Source organism: Polypterus senegalus, chromosome 13 (assembly GCF_016835505.1).
Source record: "Polypterus senegalus isolate Bchr_013 chromosome 13, ASM1683550v1, whole genome shotgun sequence".
NCBI lineage: Eukaryota > Metazoa > Chordata > Cladistia > Polypteriformes > Polypteridae > Polypterus > Polypterus senegalus.
The window spans coordinates 23,671,192-23,688,956 of NC_053166.1; the positions used below are offsets into that span (position 1 = coordinate 23,671,192).

General features: G+C 38.4%; 1 protein-coding gene across 33 annotated transcripts in view; it reads left to right on the forward strand.

The window, feature by feature from the left end:
• LOC120542147 (protocadherin alpha-C2-like) overlaps nt 1-17,765 on the forward strand; it is a 503,189-nt gene that overhangs the window by 347,201 nt on the left and 138,223 nt on the right. For 2 of the 33 annotated variants that reach the window (XM_039774364.1, XM_039774368.1), the window contains exon 1: nt 15,331-17,451. The exons of 30 other annotated variants lie outside the window; for them this stretch is intronic. In XM_039774364.1, the coding sequence (XP_039630298.1) occupies nt 15,385-17,451 (2,067 nt within the window). In that variant the 5' untranslated portion in view covers nt 15,331-15,384. Of the gene's footprint in view, nt 1-4,099; nt 6,499-15,330; nt 17,452-17,765 lie in introns of those variants that run through there. One more of the 33 variants, XM_039774347.1, reaches the window with a different exon arrangement.

The window sequence follows — 17,765 nt, forward strand, 5'->3', positions numbered from 1 at the left end:
CCGTTTCTGTACTATGACCAGTGCGAAACCAGACTGGAATTTCTCAAATAAATTGTAATGCATAAGGTGTGACTGAAGCTGATTGGCGACTACTTTTTCTAGTATTTTAAAGAGAAAGGGTAAATTTGAAATAGGCCTATAATTATTTAGTATGTGTGGGTCTAGGTCTGACTTTTTAAGTAATGGTTTAATGACTGACACTTTTAGTGCATCAGGTACTGTGCCATGCAATAATGAACTATTGATAATGTTTAGAATAGGCGCTGCAAGAACATCCATTGCACTTTTTACTAGTTTTGTTGGCACTGGATCTAGGGAACAAGTAGTGGGCTTCATTTTAGAAATTAAAGTTAAGACTTCCTGCTCAGTTACAGGATTAAAATTACTTAAGTGCTGAATGCAATGTGAAACAGGGTCTGCTAAGCTAGTATTTGGTTTGTACTGTGATGCTTAGATCTGGGATCTTATATTTTTAATTTTCTCATTGAAGAAGTTCATAAAGTCTGTACTGCTAATATCTGTTGGTATTTTGCACTGTAGATCTGAATTCCCATTTGTTAATTTAGCCACTGTTCTAAACAGTACCCGAGGATTTTTATTATTGCTATCTATTATTGTAGAATAGTATTCTGAGCGAGCTTTAAAGAGAGCTTTTTATATTTATTAACACTCTCTGTCCATGCAATTTGAAAGACATGTAGCTTTGTTGTTCTCCATCTGCGCTCCAGTTTTCGACACTCTAATTTAAGAGCTCGAGTGTTTTCATTAAACCAGGGAGAGTTTCTATGTGCTTTGATCATTTTTGTTTTAAGGGGAGCCACTGTGTCCAGAGCATCTATCAAGATCACATTATAATGTGACGTTAACTGATCTAAATTGTTTTCCACGTTTACATTTGATGTTAACTGTGTGTCAGGCGGCCAGGGACCTTACCCCACCAGGATACCTGGATCAGGGAAGCGCAACCACGTGGAGGTCTGTGGTCCAACCAAGGGGCTGTCTGGATGGTTCCTGAGCACTGGAGGACAGCACTTTCGCCACATCAGGAAGTGCTGCCAGAAGACCATCATCAGCACCTGGAGCACATCCGGGCCATGATAAAAGGGACCGCCTCACTCCCTTCAAAGAGCTGGAGTCGGGAGGAGAAAGACGGAGCTTGCGAGGGAGGAGTGGAGGCGGCCGAAGAGAGTTAAAAGGACTGAGGAATCGTGAGTGTGGGGAACCAACTTGTAAATAGTGAGCAAAATAAACCCTTGTGACTTGAACAGTGCTGTCGTGTCTGTCTCCGGCTCGGCTATCTATTACAACTGATCTAAGTGGTTTTCCACAATTACACTCGACTTACTGAAAGTATCTACAAATTTTGAAGCAGAATTACAATCTAGATGTCGCACAGTCTTTGTTTTAATCTAAGAGTGCATTGGGAAGGGCAGGACTAAATCAAATGTAATTAAGTAGTGATCGGAAGTAACTTCATTTAATGGAGTAATATTTAAATTATTCAATGCTATTCAATGATGTTGGCAGGATCTTTTTCTTCAAACTTCTGTTAAGTTCTGCCTCCCCAAAGCCCCCGTAGCTACTGGTTTTCATTCCAGCCAATTTCTTCTTTTAATTAGATTCCTCCACTAACTAAGCAAGCTTTAACTTTCCAGCTTCATTGTTCGCTTATGTTACTCCACATATTATAAACTGATGAGGTCCAATTGATTCCTGGATTAAGCAAATACTAATGTGTTTCAGACAGGGATGAATTTCATCTTCATATCTTGCTTTTTAAAATGTTGTTCTTTGCTAACATTCAGGTTTTTAAAGCTATTATCTGCTAAAATAAACACAAGTGGCAATCACTGGAGTAGCTGCCGCTTTTCATAATTCAGTGCCATTTGTGTGTGTGTGTCTGCAGTGCTGATCATTAATTGTTCATATCTTGATACTCAATGAAGCAAACTGCACAGGAGGAAAAAGTGAACTAAAAATAAAATAAGAGAGAGTTGAGTATATATAATTTGTTAAGTTGAGCATTTATAGTTTCTTATAAATATAAATCTCTACTGCATTGTTTTGAAAGTAAACTAACAGAAGAAAAATGGGTCAGTTAATTAAACAATGAGAGTAATCCATCCACTCATTCATTTTCTAAACCCAGTTTAACCTGAGCAGGATCATAGGGATGCTGGAGCCTATCGCAGCAAGAATGGAGTGCAATGTAAAAATAATCAATAGACAATGCGCCAGGCCATTACAGGGTGAACACACAGACAAACATTTCTGTAAACACACTAGGACCAACATTGCATTTCTTGTACACTTACCTTGCATGTTTTTGGACACTGGGAGGAAACCTGAGCACCATGAGGAAACCCACGTGGACACAGGGAGAACATGCATACACCACACAGGGAGGATGAGGGACTTGAACCAATGGGAGCAATCAAAGGTAAAATATAAATTACTGAGAGTCAAATTGGTTAGGAAAACAAAAAACCTTCCATCTCCATAAGGACCCTACGACTGAACTGGTAAACCCCAGTACTAAACCAATACTGGCAGTCACTTCAAATGCTGCTTTCTTATATAGTATGCTGCCATCAAATGTATTTGTGAATGCATCTTTCTTTATGTGACATCATCTAATGATGAAGGACACCAGTGGCAACTGAGGGAAAGTACACTTAACACACACGCAAGAAAGCACTGATTTACAGAAAGAGTTGTGGGAATCTGGGCCAAACTCATGAGGCATATTGTTGAAGCAGCAACCCAGACACAGTTTAAGAAGTGCCTGGATAAAATATTGGGAGAGCTTAGCTATCCGCTGAACAAACAAGCTCAATGGACTGAATTGGCTTCCTCCCATTTTTCAATTTTTTTTTTTATGTTCTTTTGTTCTACAGAAAGATTTTGCATTACAATTGCTGGGATTAATTTGATTGCTATGCATGAGGACTTTAAGATTTTCATCACATACTTCTCCCAGATTAAATGATCACTTAAATACACACTTCCTAATGCTTTATAATTGAATTGAACTGTATTGCCAGGTAGCCCTGCTGTGGGCTGGCACCCTGCCTGAGGTTTGTTTCCTGCCTTGTGCCCTGTGTAAGCTGGGATTGGCTCCAGCAGATCTCCATGACCCTGTAGTTAGGATGTAGCGGGTTGCATAATGTATGGATGTATGGATGTATTGCCATATAACATGGTCACTAGAAATTTCTCTCAGTGTTTTATCCATACTCATTTTTATAAAAACATTGCATTTTCTTTAATCAGCAAGTATATCAGTGCTGTGCTAGTTGCTTGTATTGTGTGGGGTTTAATCAATAAAAATAGAAAGAAAGAAAGCTGGAATACAGATTGTCAATTATGCAACTTAATACTCTTCAGTACTGTTTTTTGATAGAATGTGGTTCAGGCAAGATTTATTGCAAAACAAAACTTTGAAAAAAAGTGAATATTTAATTTTTTTGCATAATATGTGTTTCCATCAAAATGTTGCAATAGAAAGGTTAATATAAACTTTCTTGAAACAGTCCATAAACTGTAAGATGCAATTATTGAATGTATAAATGTATTAATTTTATTAGAAAAAAATCTCAATTAAACAAAATTTAAAGCAGAACCATATATGTGTGTGTGTGTGTGTGTGTGTGTGTGTGTGTGTGTGTGTATATATATATATATATATATATATATATATATATATATATATATATATATATATATATATATATATATATATATATATATATATATATATATATATATATATATATATATATATATATATAACACAAAAGTTTGTACAGTGAGAAATAGAATTATACATTATCAAAATAAATACAACCACAAGCTGCAGTCTAGTCAAGTAATTTATTTGTGAAATGCCGCAATTTTCCAAACAAACGCTGGGTGTCACTGCCATCCATCCTTTCAGCGCTGCTGTTTCAGTAAAGTCAATCCTGTGAGGCCCTGCCCATATTTTTCTTCTTCTTCATTTTCTTATCCAGGACTCACACAAAATGGTATAATTTTCTTTGATAAATCTCCTCCGACAAAAGGATTATTCTATACGTTCTGCATATATATTAAAATGAAAATCCTTCAGTGAAGGCTTTACATAAAAAGATAACAATGAAAGAACTGGATACGTATGAGCGTATTCTCTCACATCTCTTTTTTGTTATATGCTGTTGGGGAAACGCGTTGGCACATCTCCGTTATTCTGTTCCAGAGGAGTCGACGTCAGGGACGATTATTGGGAATATTATTAAGGATTTGGGACTCGATATTAAAAGTCTTCAAGGCCGCGGGTTTCGTGTCATTTCTGGATCAAAACAACAGCTGCTGCAGGTAAACCCGAGGACCGGCGTCCTGTTTGTGAATGAAATTATTGATAGAGAAGCGCTGTGTGACCGGGATAAGCCGTGCATTATGAACATTAAGATTATTATAGAAAATCCGATAGAAGTTCACCAGGCAGCAATTGAAATTTTAGACGTAAATGACAATTCTCCTGTATTTCATGTTAAGAATAAAATTCTGGAGATAATAGAATCCAGTCCTGTCGGATCGCGTTTTCCATTACAGGGGGCCGATGATTCAGATTTTGGTGTAAATTCAGTAAAATATTACCAGCTGAGTCAAAACGATCATTTTATTCTTGAGGTAGAAGAACGCAGCAGGAAGAGCAAAATCCCCGTATTAGTGTTACACAAAGGCCTCGACAGAGAACTTAAATCAAAGTATGATTTTGTGCTGTCAGCCGTAGACGGGGGCAGTCCTCCGAGATCTGGAAACATGAATATCACTGTGATGGTTGCAGATATTAACGATAATGCTCCAGTTTTTCTTGAACAGATGTATTCTGTAACACTGGAGGAAAATTCTCCTTTAGGAACACTTGTAGTGAAGGTGAATGCTTCAGATCTCGATGATGGCAGTAATGGATACATCATATACTCGTTTGGGGAGTCTATACAAAATAAAGTATCTGAATTATTTCATTTAGATACATACACTGGAGAAATCACTGTTAATGGCATGATTGATTTTGAAGAGAAAGATCTTTACGAATTCGATGTTAAAGCATCAGACAGAGGAAATGTGCCAAGAAGCTCTTTTTGTACCGTGTTTATTCAAATTAAAGACATGAATGATAACGCACCCCAGATAGACATAACGACTTTATCAAGTTCTATACTCGAGGATGTAAAACCGGGATCAGTAGTCGGAGTAATAAGTATTACAGACTTGGATTCGGGATTTAATTCTAAAATCGCATGCACCATATCTGAAAAGTTGCCTTTTGAAATAAAGCCGTCAATTCAAGAAAATCTGTACTCTTTGATAACAAATTCGAGACTGGATCGGGAATTTGCATCTGAATATAACATAACGATAACTGCCAAAGACTTTGGTCACCCTTCTTTGTCGTCTTATAAAATTGTTTTAGTGAATGTTTTGGATGTGAATGACAACAATCCTAAATTTTTAGAAAATCTTTATGTATTCTTTGTTGAGGAAAATAACACACCAGGAGCCTCCATCTTTACATTAAGCGCAGTTGACGAGGACACAAATGAGAATGCTCTCATAACTTACTATTTGTGGGAAAATGAAGCTGCGGAGAAGCAAGTGGTGCCTTTTCTTAGTATAAATTCCAACAATGGACAAGTGACTACTTTCACAAGCTTTGACTTCGAACAAATGAAAAGCTTTACCTTCATTGTTGTAGCTAAAGACTCAGGAGTGCCGTCGCTAAGTAGTAACGTAACTGTAAACGTTTTTATTTTGGACCAAAATGATAATCCACCATTGGTCTTGTTTCCATTCCAAATAAATGGGACTGCAGTGGCAGAGGAGACGATTCCACGAAATGTCAAAGCGGGTTATTTGGTTACAAGATTAAGAGCCTACGATGCTGATGTCGGATATAACGCTTTGCTTTCTTTTTCTCTGGAAGAAGCCACAGATTCGTCACTTTTCAGAGTGGGACGCTATACTGGAGAAATCAGAACTCTTCGTGCTATTGCTGAGTCTGATGTTACTGTGCATAAAATGGTTGTAATCGTAAAAGACAGCGGGAGCCTTTCACTTTCTGCATCTGTAACAGTAATCGTGACAACAGCTGAAAACACTGAAGCGCATGCGTTGTCTGAAATTAAAACTTCGACACGAGAAGAGCCGGGAAATAAGACGACCTTTTATTTGATTATCGTTTTGGGTTCAGTTTCATCTTTGTTTGTCATCACAATTATTGGCCTGATTGCTTTCCAATGTCACAAGACTTATCATGGTTTCATCAGTAACAAGTACTTCGATGACACAAACTACGCCGAAGTTAGCGGATCACTTTTTCACAGCCATCATTATCAGACTGCAGAGAAGCGACTGGTGTTGATTGGACCAGAAATGAACAGAGAAGGCATGGTGGATGTGGGGAGCAATGCAAACACTCTGCTCATTTCAGACAGTGCAGTTAAAGTTGCACAAATGGTGAGTAATATTTGCCTTTAACGTAAATAACCCGGTAATAGTTAATATGTTATTATGGTGTCCTCTTTTAATTGTGTTTTATTTCTTTTGAAATACTAATTCAGTTTATACTAATAATAAGAGGAATTGCTATAAAGTTGGAGTTTTGTGTTATATTTCACAGCTGTATCTAATAAGGTGTTACTTGATATAATTGGTGGATGTGTTTAGTTTTGTACTCAGTTTCACTTTTGTTGATTGCGAGGAGGACCAAATTAACATTTTTAGTTCCTTATAATGTTTTGACTTGCTTTCAATTTCTTTCAATTATAAAATAAACTAATTTTCTATAAAATTTTGTAATGAAATATGCCTTATATAAATCATAATGAAATGGGTAGAAACTTCATACTTACATGTCAATTCTGGAAAGAAATGACTGGCTGTAATGTAATGCTATGCTATTGCTTAGAAAAAGTTATGGAAAAAGTTTCCATTTCCCAAGATTTGACATCTTTAAACAAAGGAAACTTGGCCTTTATAAAAGTATGAGATGATTTTCCTTGATAGGGAAACGGTAAGATATTGTAGTTTGCTTATTTAACTTTTAAGACAACTCAAGATTCACAGACCCATTTAATATGATGAAAGGGGCCTGACCTTATTCCAATATAAAAAGGGAAGGAATCAAAAATCCACGGGATAATGTGAACACAAAATGACTCTCTCAAAGTGAGAAGCTAGAATCACTAATTAAACTAAAATTTATATTTTTTGGATACATGAAGGGTATATGACACAATCAGGCCATATGCAACAACAACAACAACATTTATTTCTATTGCACATTTTCATACAAATAATGTGGCTCAAAGTGTTTTACATGATGAAGAAAAGAGAAAGAAAAGACAAAGTAAGAATTAATATAAGACAGCACTAATTAACATAGAATAAGAGTATCGGACCAAAAAAACAAAACAACTCCAGACGGCTGGAGAGAAAAAATAAAATCTGCAGGGATTCCAGACCATGAGACCCCCAGCCCCCTCTGGGCATTTTACCGAACATAAATGAAACAGTCCTCTTTGTATAGGATTCTCATGGAAGGACTTGATGATGATGGTGATAAGGACTTCCAGCTTTTAATCCATCAATGTAGGAACATCACAGTGCTTTGATTAGGTGGTGGTGACTCAGGTCACCACCACAGAAAACTGGAAAAAGAAACAGAAGAGAAAGTAGGGGTGAGTACGGATTTTAGAGCCACCATGAATAGTTATGATAATAAATGGAATACATTGAATGTATGCAGGGATGTGAAAAAAGTACGTTTGATGCCATAAACCCAGGACACCAGATCTATGAGGCAGCAGCGTTCCTCACTACGCCACATTTAACACCTTGTCAAAGCAATGCATGTTTATTTAGCTAATTTCTTGAATTGTGCCATTCAAATATCATTTTGGGTGAAACTGTATTTTTATTACTGTTGCCTCAGTATCCTACAAAACCGTGTATGAATCCTTATTAGTCCACTAATCATAGCCGCCTGAGTTTCTACATGATCTGTATCTTAATTCTTCCCCTTTGCTTTTGGTTTTATAAGGTTTGATTATTATTATTATTATTATTATTATTATTATTATTATTATTATTGTTATTGTTGTTCTTTCCTCATCTTGTGTATTAGTTTATTTGGAGTCTGCTTATTGTCCCTGTAGTTATGTGTTTGTGTGTTTCTACCTCTGTGTTGACTTTATAGCTTTTTGAGTGTTTGCTCCTGCTGTAAGGATAGGACTCAGCCATTTTAAATTAAATAAACTTGTATTTATTTTTTTATATTATTATTATTATTATTATTATTATTATTATTAATTTCAATTGGACAGAAATGTTATGACTCTTCCATTCATGTAATTTGAGTGAAATGCCATCCCATGTGGCTATGTGATACCAAGTTTGAATTGCTTCCAATTAATCAGAGGCAAAAATATGTCACCTTTGTCATTGGTGATGACCTTTGTGGTTTGGTGCCAGAACTTTCCATCCATGCAAAATAGATATAATCTGAGTCCTGATCTATTTAGTGCTAAGTTGCTGCTTCTGTCACCATTTGAAGCACCTCATTTGTCTTATTGAAGGTGCACTTGTGTTAAGCCAAATCTTCATATAGGAGGTGAGAGTCATTGTTCAGCGTTATATCAGCTAGCTGAGTGACTGCTGTTCAACCAATTCCTCCGATGAGGAATCAATTCCTCTTAAGACTGAATCTGCCTTTTGTAACAAGTGTTTTTAGTATGTTGACATAACTTGTATTAATGCCCTTTCCCAAGCATATTACCACATAGAAAATTAAACTTGGCACTACAGATTGGTAAAAAATATTTAAGACTGGACTACATACACCAAAGTAACTCAGGTGCCTTCTGAAGTAGAGGCACTTCAGGCCCTTATTGTATACAGAAGGCCTTTGTGTTTGTGCTCTACTCAAGCCTAAGGTACTTACATGTCCTCAATACCTCCACACCTTCACCATCAATGAGCACTGGAGGCTGAGTGAGTTTGACCCTCCTGAAGTCTATGACTATGTCCTTTGTCTTATTGCTGTTGAGCTACAGGTGATTCAGTTTGCAACATTTAATAAAGTTCTTCACTATTGCTGGGTTTTCATTTTCTGACCAACCACTGGTACATCCAACTATTCCTGGATCATTGCAAAATTTCTGCAAATTACAGTACTCAGTATTGTATCTCAAATCTGAGGTGTACAGAGTAAATATGAAACAGCCAGTAGAGTTCAATGTGGAGCCCCTGTGCCACTCATGACCGTGTCCAATATGCAGTTTTAAATCCTCATAAATAGTGGTCTACCAGTCAGGTTATTGATTATCTGGGACACAATGGTAACATCAGCCTTCATTGACCGGAGCTTCTCCCATCGCATTTGGGAATCTATGATGTTGAATGCACTAGAGATGTGAAAAAACAATATTGTCACCCTGCTACCCTCTCCCTCCAGGCAGGAATAAACTCTATTCAGCACAAAGATGACAGCACTGTCCACCTTTGTGTGCTTTTGATAGGTGAGTTGCAGAGGGTCAAGTCCCATCAAGGCCAGGTGTCTCGCATGAGTCAATATTAGGCTTTTCAGGGTCTTCATAACAAGTGAATTCAGAGCCACCCCTCTACAGACATTTAAGATGTTTGCTGTACTGTCTTGGGAAGTGGTACATCACAAGGTTTTTTCTAGAATCGAACTTAGATTGAAGATACTCTGGAAACGCTATACACCAGTGATTCTCAAACTGTGGGGCGGGACCCCCTAGGAGGGCATGAAGATGTGAAAAAAAGAAAACAAGAATCGAAAATATAAAAAATACATCTATTGAAACCAAAATAAATTAACTTAAACTACATTCTGATACTAGAAAAATAAATATAGAGTTAGATGAATGTCGATAAAAGTTAAGTAAGTATAATAAAATATGCATCTATGATATATCATTCATTAAAAAATAACAAATTCGTATTAGTGGGCTCCTTTCAAAAAAACCTTAGGGGGCGCGATTAAAACTGTTATGAAAACGCGGGTCGTAAATACTTAAAAGTTGAGAAACGCTGCAATATACACAGTTGTTCAGCACAATCTTTCAGTACAATCAGGTTAAAACCATCACGTCCAGCAACTTTGCATTACTTTAGTTTCTGCAGTTCATCTGGTCCTCTGTGAAAGTCAATTCTGGGTAATGGAGACGTTGATGGAATAGTGAATGTAAGTCATTGCTGCAGGTGCCTGAGGAGAAAATGTTTGGCAATTGGTGTGAAGATTGCAGGTCATGCATTGTGATAGTGAGGTTTGTGGTTTGTAGTCTCAGTTTTAATTCTTGTAATTGTTGTGAACAACACGTCTTTTGAATTCTATGAAGATTTGGCCCAACAGTGGTGTTTTATTTACTTAATACTTTCCCAACCTCATTTCTTTTTCAATTCTAGAATGATGTGCTTTCAGAATGATTAAAATAAGTTCCATCTTCAAAGTTTTAGCTCATTTACATGGAAGTATTTTTCACTAATTTCAATTTTTTTTAACAGATGAGAAGTTGTGTTGGTTTAACTAGATATAATCACAAAATTGCAATGGCAGTGATGTTTTCTGTGTCTTCTTTGTTAAACAATTTTAATACATTTTGCATCTCTCTGTATATTAAAATTCTTATTACTGTGAAAGGGTTCAACGGACATAGAAAGAGGTTTGGGGGCAGCCGCCCGTATACTTAAATGAGGCTGCCTAAGAAACCAGAGATTGTGATTCAATGTTTACAGAACTCAGGCCAAAACTAGAACAAAAAGACGGGCAAATATGGCGGATTGAAATGCTGGCAGGGGGCATTGATGTCTTTGGGGCAGGAACTGGAAGTGATGTCATCAGGGCTGGAAAATGGAAGCGACATCATTGGGCCAGGAACCGGAAGTGACGTCATTAGATCCAGATGGAAATTCCGGTGGTCGGTTTGCCAAAGAGAAAGAGTAAGGATTAGTGTACTCTGCCATCCTCTGCTCTGGCATGGAATTACCTTAGTTTCAGCCTTTTCGCTGCCTCCCATGCACACGCGTGACATGGCCCCCCCCTCAGCCCAGACCCATTGGGTTGGGTGTTCCTGACCGAGAGGTCGTGAACCCGAGAAAGAGCATCGGCGTTGGTGTGATGAGAACCTTGTCGGTGAACAAGTGAAAATTTATAAGGCTGCAGGTCTAAAAACCACCTGCACTCTTTGTGCACGGCTGTCCACCGCACAGGTGCATGGTCCATAAACAAGGTGAACTCACAGCCCAGGAGATAGTACCTCAGCTGAGTAATCAGCCATTTGATCCCCAAGGCCTCCCGCTCCACCACCACATGCCATGGTTTCCCATTCCAGCAATTTCCAGCTCCAGAACAAGATGGGGTGTTCGACACCATTGACGCTCCGGCTCAGCACAGCCACCAGGCCTGTGTCCAAAGCGTCCATCTGGAGTATAAAAGGCAAAGAAAAGTTAGGAGCCTTTAAACTAGGCGCCGATGTAAGGGCCTGTTTTAAGTCACAAAATGCAGCTTCTGTATTGTCACCCCATATCACACTGTTAGGGGCCCTCTTCTTTGTGTGGTTAGTCAAGGGTGCCGCTGTCTCAGAAAATCGGGTTACAAACTGACGGTAGTAACCTGCTAATCTGAGAAAGGCTTGGACCTGCTTCTTGGTCTTCGGCCAATTGGCCAATTCAAAATGGCATCTACTTTGGTACACTGTGGTCTTACAGTACCCTGGCCTACCAGGTTGCCTAAATATTTGGCTTTGTTCATCCTAAAGAAACACTTCTTCATATTGATACAAAGACCAGCTTCCCCTAGTGTCCACGATACTGCTCTGACCTGCTGTAGGTGCTCCTTCCATGTGCTGGTATAGATGACTACGTTATCCAGGTAGGCAGCACTATAGGCGTTATGAGGACAGAGCACTTTGTCCACCAGACATTGTAAGGTCACAGGTGCTCCATTAACCTGAATTGAAGGATACAATACTGCCAGTGACCGCTAGGGGTGCTAAACACAGTTTTAGCCTTTACATAGTCTTTAAAGGAACCTGCCAGTACCCCTTACTCTTGTCAAGTTTGGTCACATATTCAGCCTGTCCCAGTAGCTTGAGGAGGTTGTCCACTCGCAGTATTGGGTAGGCGTCAAACTGGGAAACTTGATTAAGCTGATGGAAGTCATTGCAAGAAATCCAACTTCCATCAGGCTTACTGACCATGACAATAGGACTGGACCAGGGACTATGACTTTCCTCTATCACACCTAATTCCTGCATGCGCTTGATCTCCAGTTTTACTTCTGCTCTTTTTGCCTCTGGGTATCAATACGGGTGTTCTCGAACGACTACTCTAGGTTCGGTCACAATATCCTTCTCAATCAGTGAGGTTCGTCCTGGTTTCCTGCTTACCACCTCAAGAACAGACAGGATAACTGTTTCCAGCTCCTGTCTCTGTTTGGCAGTCAAATTGGGTCCAAAGTTAAGGTTTGACTTGTGAGCAAAGAGGGAACAGGGCTGGCCGGAGGACGGATCAAGCTCCCTATCCTTCCATGGTTTCAGCAGGTTCATGTTATACAGCTGTTCACTCGGCCAACGATTTGGTTGTTTTTCCAAATAGTCGATGAGTCCCTTCTTCTCCTTAACTTCATATGGGCCTTGCCAATTGGCTAATGGGACAATAGTTTAGCGTGGGATGTGGGAACAAGGACCATGACACGATCTCTGGGGCCAAACTCTCATAGAGATGTGCACAATCATACTGACGGACCTGTGCAGCTTGAGCTTTTTCCATGTGAGTTTTTACTGTAGGCCTAATTTTTTCAAATCTATCATATAACTGTGTGATATACTGTAGCATATTTGTGGAGGGAAGTGCCTCTTCTTCCCAAAATTCTTTTAGAATATCCAACATACCCCAGGTTTGTCACCCGTATAATAATTCAAAAGGTGAGAACCCCGTGGAAGCTTGTGGGAGTTCCCATTAGACAAAAGGGATGAGGGGGAGGAGATGGTCCCAGTCAGGACTTTTTTAGGGATTCCGAATCGTGCAAATAGCCCTACTAATTCCCGTGTGATAGCTTTGGAAGTAACTGAGCACAACGGAACAGATTAGGGATATCGGGTAGCATAATCTACCAGGACCAGTATGTGTTTGTTTCCTCAAGCCAAGGGTTCTAAGGGTCCTACTAAATTGACCCCGACACATTCAAATAGGACGTCAATAAGGGGAACGGAAATAACAGGAGCATGGTCCCTCCTGGGAATTTGGCGCAATTGATACTCTGGACAGGATGTGCAAAAGCGGCAAACCTCCTTGTTAATTCCCGGCCAATAGAATCTGAGCTTGATCTGCTCAAGGGTTTTTTTCTGTGCCAATGAACCATCTAGGAGTTGGGTGTGTGCTAGCTCACAAATTGCCACTGGTAAATTCGTGGGATTGACAACAGTGACCTTACCTCATCTTCATGTTCGGCTACCTGATACAGAAGGTCGTTATTTAATACAAAGTGAGGTCCCTGTGGCAAGGGATGTTTTTTTGTGATGACCATTTACCAGAACCACTGCATTTTTAGCAAAAACCTTTAAATGAAGCCGGTGTTGGCTTAAATTGAAAGTGCAACTGAAAGTGAAATTGGTTAGGAAATCAATTTACATCTCCAGAAGGATCCCACGACTGAATTTGTAAACCTCAGTATAAAGTAATGCTGACAGTCACTTCAAATGCTGTTTCATATATAATATGCAAATATCAAATGTATTTGTGAATGCATCTTTCTTTATGTGACATCATCTAATGATGAATCACATACTCAAGGACACCAGTGGCAACTGAGGGAAAGTACACTTAGAACAGAAGTCAGAAAATATTAATTTACAGAAAGAATTGTGGGAATCTGGACCAAACTACTGAGGTATGTTGTTGAAGAAGCAACTCAGACACCATTTAAGAAGTACCTGGATGAGATATTGGGACAGCTTGATGGTCTGAATGGCTCCCTCCCGTTAGTCAATGTTTCTATGTTCTTTTGTTCTACAGTATATCCTGAAAGATTTTGCTTTACAATGGCTTAGATTCATTTTGTTGCTCTGCTTCAGGACGGGAGTAGGATTGTAAGCTTTCCATCAGATACTTTTCCCAGTTTAAGTGATCACGAAAATAAACGTTTCTTTTACTTTATAATTGAACTTTACTGCCAAGCAACATGTTCACTAGAAATTTCTCTCAGTGCTTCATCCATCCATAATATTTATAACAAACATTGCATATTTAATGCTCTTTACTTAACAAGAATATCTCTGCTCTGATCATTGCATGCATTGTGTGGGGTTTAATCAATAACAATGAAAGAGAGAAAGATGAAATACACTTTATCAATCATATAATGTAATACACTTCCGTACTGTTTTCTGAAAAAATACAGTTCAAGTGAAAGATTTATTGCACACAACTCTTTGAAAAAATGGAACATTTACATTTTCTTGCATAGAATGTGTTTCAATGAAAATATTGGAACAGAAGGGTAAAAACATTTAGCTTAAGTTAATATAAACCTTTTTTTTAAACGGTCCATAATCTGTGAAATGTAATTATTGAATGTATACATTAATTTTATGTAGAAAAAAATCCTAATTCCAGGAAATAAAAAGCAGAACCATCTATATAAGACAATAGTGTACATTCAAACCTAAAATTATACATTATCAAAATAAATAGAATCAAATTCTGCTATCTGGCTATTAATCAGTGTACAGTACTGTATTTGTAACATGCAGTAATACTCTAAACAAACGCTGGGTGTCACTGCCATCCAACCTTTCAGCGTTGCTGTTTCAGTAAAGTCAATCCTGTGAGGCCCTGCCCATATTTTTCTTCTTCTTCTCCAGGACGCACACAAGATGGGATAATTTTCTTTGATAAACCTCCTTCGAAAAAAGGACTATTCTACACGCTATGCATATATTTCAAAATGAAAACGCCGGAATATAAATCTGTTTAATCCAACTAGCTGCTTCAGTGAAGGCTTTAAATAATAAGATAACAATGAAAGAACTGGGTACCTATAAGCGTGTTCTCTTACGCCTCCTTTTTGTTATGTGCTTTTGGATAAACACACTGGCACATCTCCGTTATTCTGTTCCAGAGGAGTCGATGCCAGGGACGATTATTGGGAACATTGTTAAGGATTTGGGACTCGACATTAAAAGTCTCCAAGGCCGCGGGTTTCGTGTCATTTCTGGATCAAAACAACAGCTGCTGCAGGTAAACCCGAGGACCGGCGTCCTGTTTGTGAACGAAATCATAGATAGAGAAGCACTGTGTGACCGGGATAAACCGTGCGTTATGAACATTAAGATTACTATAGAAAATCCGATAGAAGTTCATCAGGCAGCAATTGAAATTTTAGACGTAAATGATAATTCTCCTTCATTTCATGTCAAGAATAAAAGTCTGGAAATATCAGAGTCCACTCCAGTCGGATCGCGTTTCCCATTACAGGGGGCCGATGATCCCGATTTTGGTGTGAACTCTGTAAAATTTTATCAGCTGAGTCAAAATGATAATTTTATTGTTGAGGTAGAAGAACGCAGCAAGAAAAGCAAAATCCCAGTGCTAGTGCTACATAAAGGCCTTGACAGGGAAATGAAATCAAAATATAATTTTGTGTTGTCAGCTATTGACGGGGGCAGTCCTCCGAGATCTGGAAACATGAATATCACTGTTATGGTTGCAGACTTTAACGATAATGCTCCAGTTTTTGTTGAACACATTTATTCTGTTATACTAGAAGAAAATGCACCTTTAGGAACTCTTGTAGTGAAGGTGAATGCTTCAGATCTGGACGAGGGCAGTAATGGATGTATTGTATACTCGTTTGGGGACTCTGTACAAAATAAAATACCGGAATTGTTTCATTTAGATATTTATACTGGACAAATAACTGTTAATGGCGTGATTGATTTTGAAGATAAAGAAATGTACGAATTTGATGTAGAAGCCTCAGACAAAGGAAATGTGCCAATGAGCTCTTTCTGCACTGTGTTGGTTCAAATTAAAGACATGAATGATAACGCACCCCAGATAGACATAACGTCTTTATCAAGTTCTATACTCGAGGATGTAAAACCAGGTTCAGTAGTCGGAGTATTCAGTATTACGGACCTGGATTCTGGTTTAAATTCTAAAATCGCATGCACCATATCTGAAAAGCTGCCCTTTGAAATAAAGCCGTCAATTCAAGAAAATCTTTACTCTTTGACAACAAATTCGAGACTGGATCGGGAATCTGCATCTGAATATAACATAACGATAACTGCCAAAGACTTTGGTCATCCTTCTCATTCGTCTTATAAAACTGTTTTGATGAATGTTTTGGATGTGAATGACAACAATCCCAAATTTTTAGAAAATCCTTATATGTTCTTTGTTGAGGAAAATAACACACCAGGAGCCTCCATCTTTACAGTAAGCGCAGTTGACGAGGACACAAATGAGAATGCTCTCATAACTTACTATTTGTGGGAAAGCGAAGCTGTGGAGAAGCAAATGGTGCCTTTTCTCAATATAAATTCCAATAATGGACAAGTGACTACTTTTACAAGCTTTGACTTTGAAAAAATGAAAAGCTTCACCTTCATTGTTGTAGCTAAAGACTCAGGAGTGCCGTCGCTAAGCAGTAACGTAACTGTAAACGTTTTTATTTTGGACCAAAATGATAATCCACCATTGGTCTTGTTTCCTTTACAAACAAATGGGACTGCAGTGGCAGAGGAGACGATTCCACGAAATGTCAAAACGGGTTATTTAGTTACAAGAATAAGAGCCTACGATGCTGATGTCGGATATAACGCTTTGCTTTCATTTTCTCTGGAAGAAGCCACAGATTCGTCACTTTTCCTCTTAGGACGCTATACCGGAGAAATCAGAACTCTTCGTGCCATTGCCGAGTCTGATGTTACTGTACATAAAATGGTTGTAATCGTAAAAGACAGCGGGAGCATTTCACTTTCTGCATCTGTAACAGTAATCGTGACAACACCTGAAAACACAGAAGCGCATGCGTTGTCTGAAATTAAAAGCACCACGACACGAGAAGAGCCGGGAAATAAGACGACATTTTATTTGATTATCGTTTTGGGTTCAGTTTCATCTTTGTTTGTCATCACAATTATTGCCCTGATTGCTTTCCAATGTCACAAGACTTATCATGGTTTCATCAGTAACAAATACTTCGATGACACAAACTACGCCGAAGTTAGCGGATCACTTTTTCACAGCCATCATTATCAGACTGCAGAGAAGCGACTGGTGTTGATTGGACCAGAAATGAACAGAGAAGGCATGGTGGATGTGGGGAGCAATGCAAATACTCTGCTCATTTCAGACAGTGGAGTTAAAGTTGCACAAATGGTGAGTAACCTCTGTGTTTAATGTAAATCGACAGTTAATGGTTGATGTGTTATTACGGTCTCCTTTTAATCAGCATTGTTGCATTTCATTTGAAATACTTTTTCAGTTTTTTTTCTCATAGATAAATACCATCCGTGAAATTAACTGATAAATGTATGGTATGCCGTACATCAGCCGTATCCAGTAAGGTGTTGCTTGAAATGTCTTATCCATTTGTTTAGTTGTGTATTCAGTTGTTTTTGACAACTGGGGAGAACCAAATTGACATTTCCAATCCTTAACAAAGTTTTGACTTACTTTCAACTTCTTAGTAA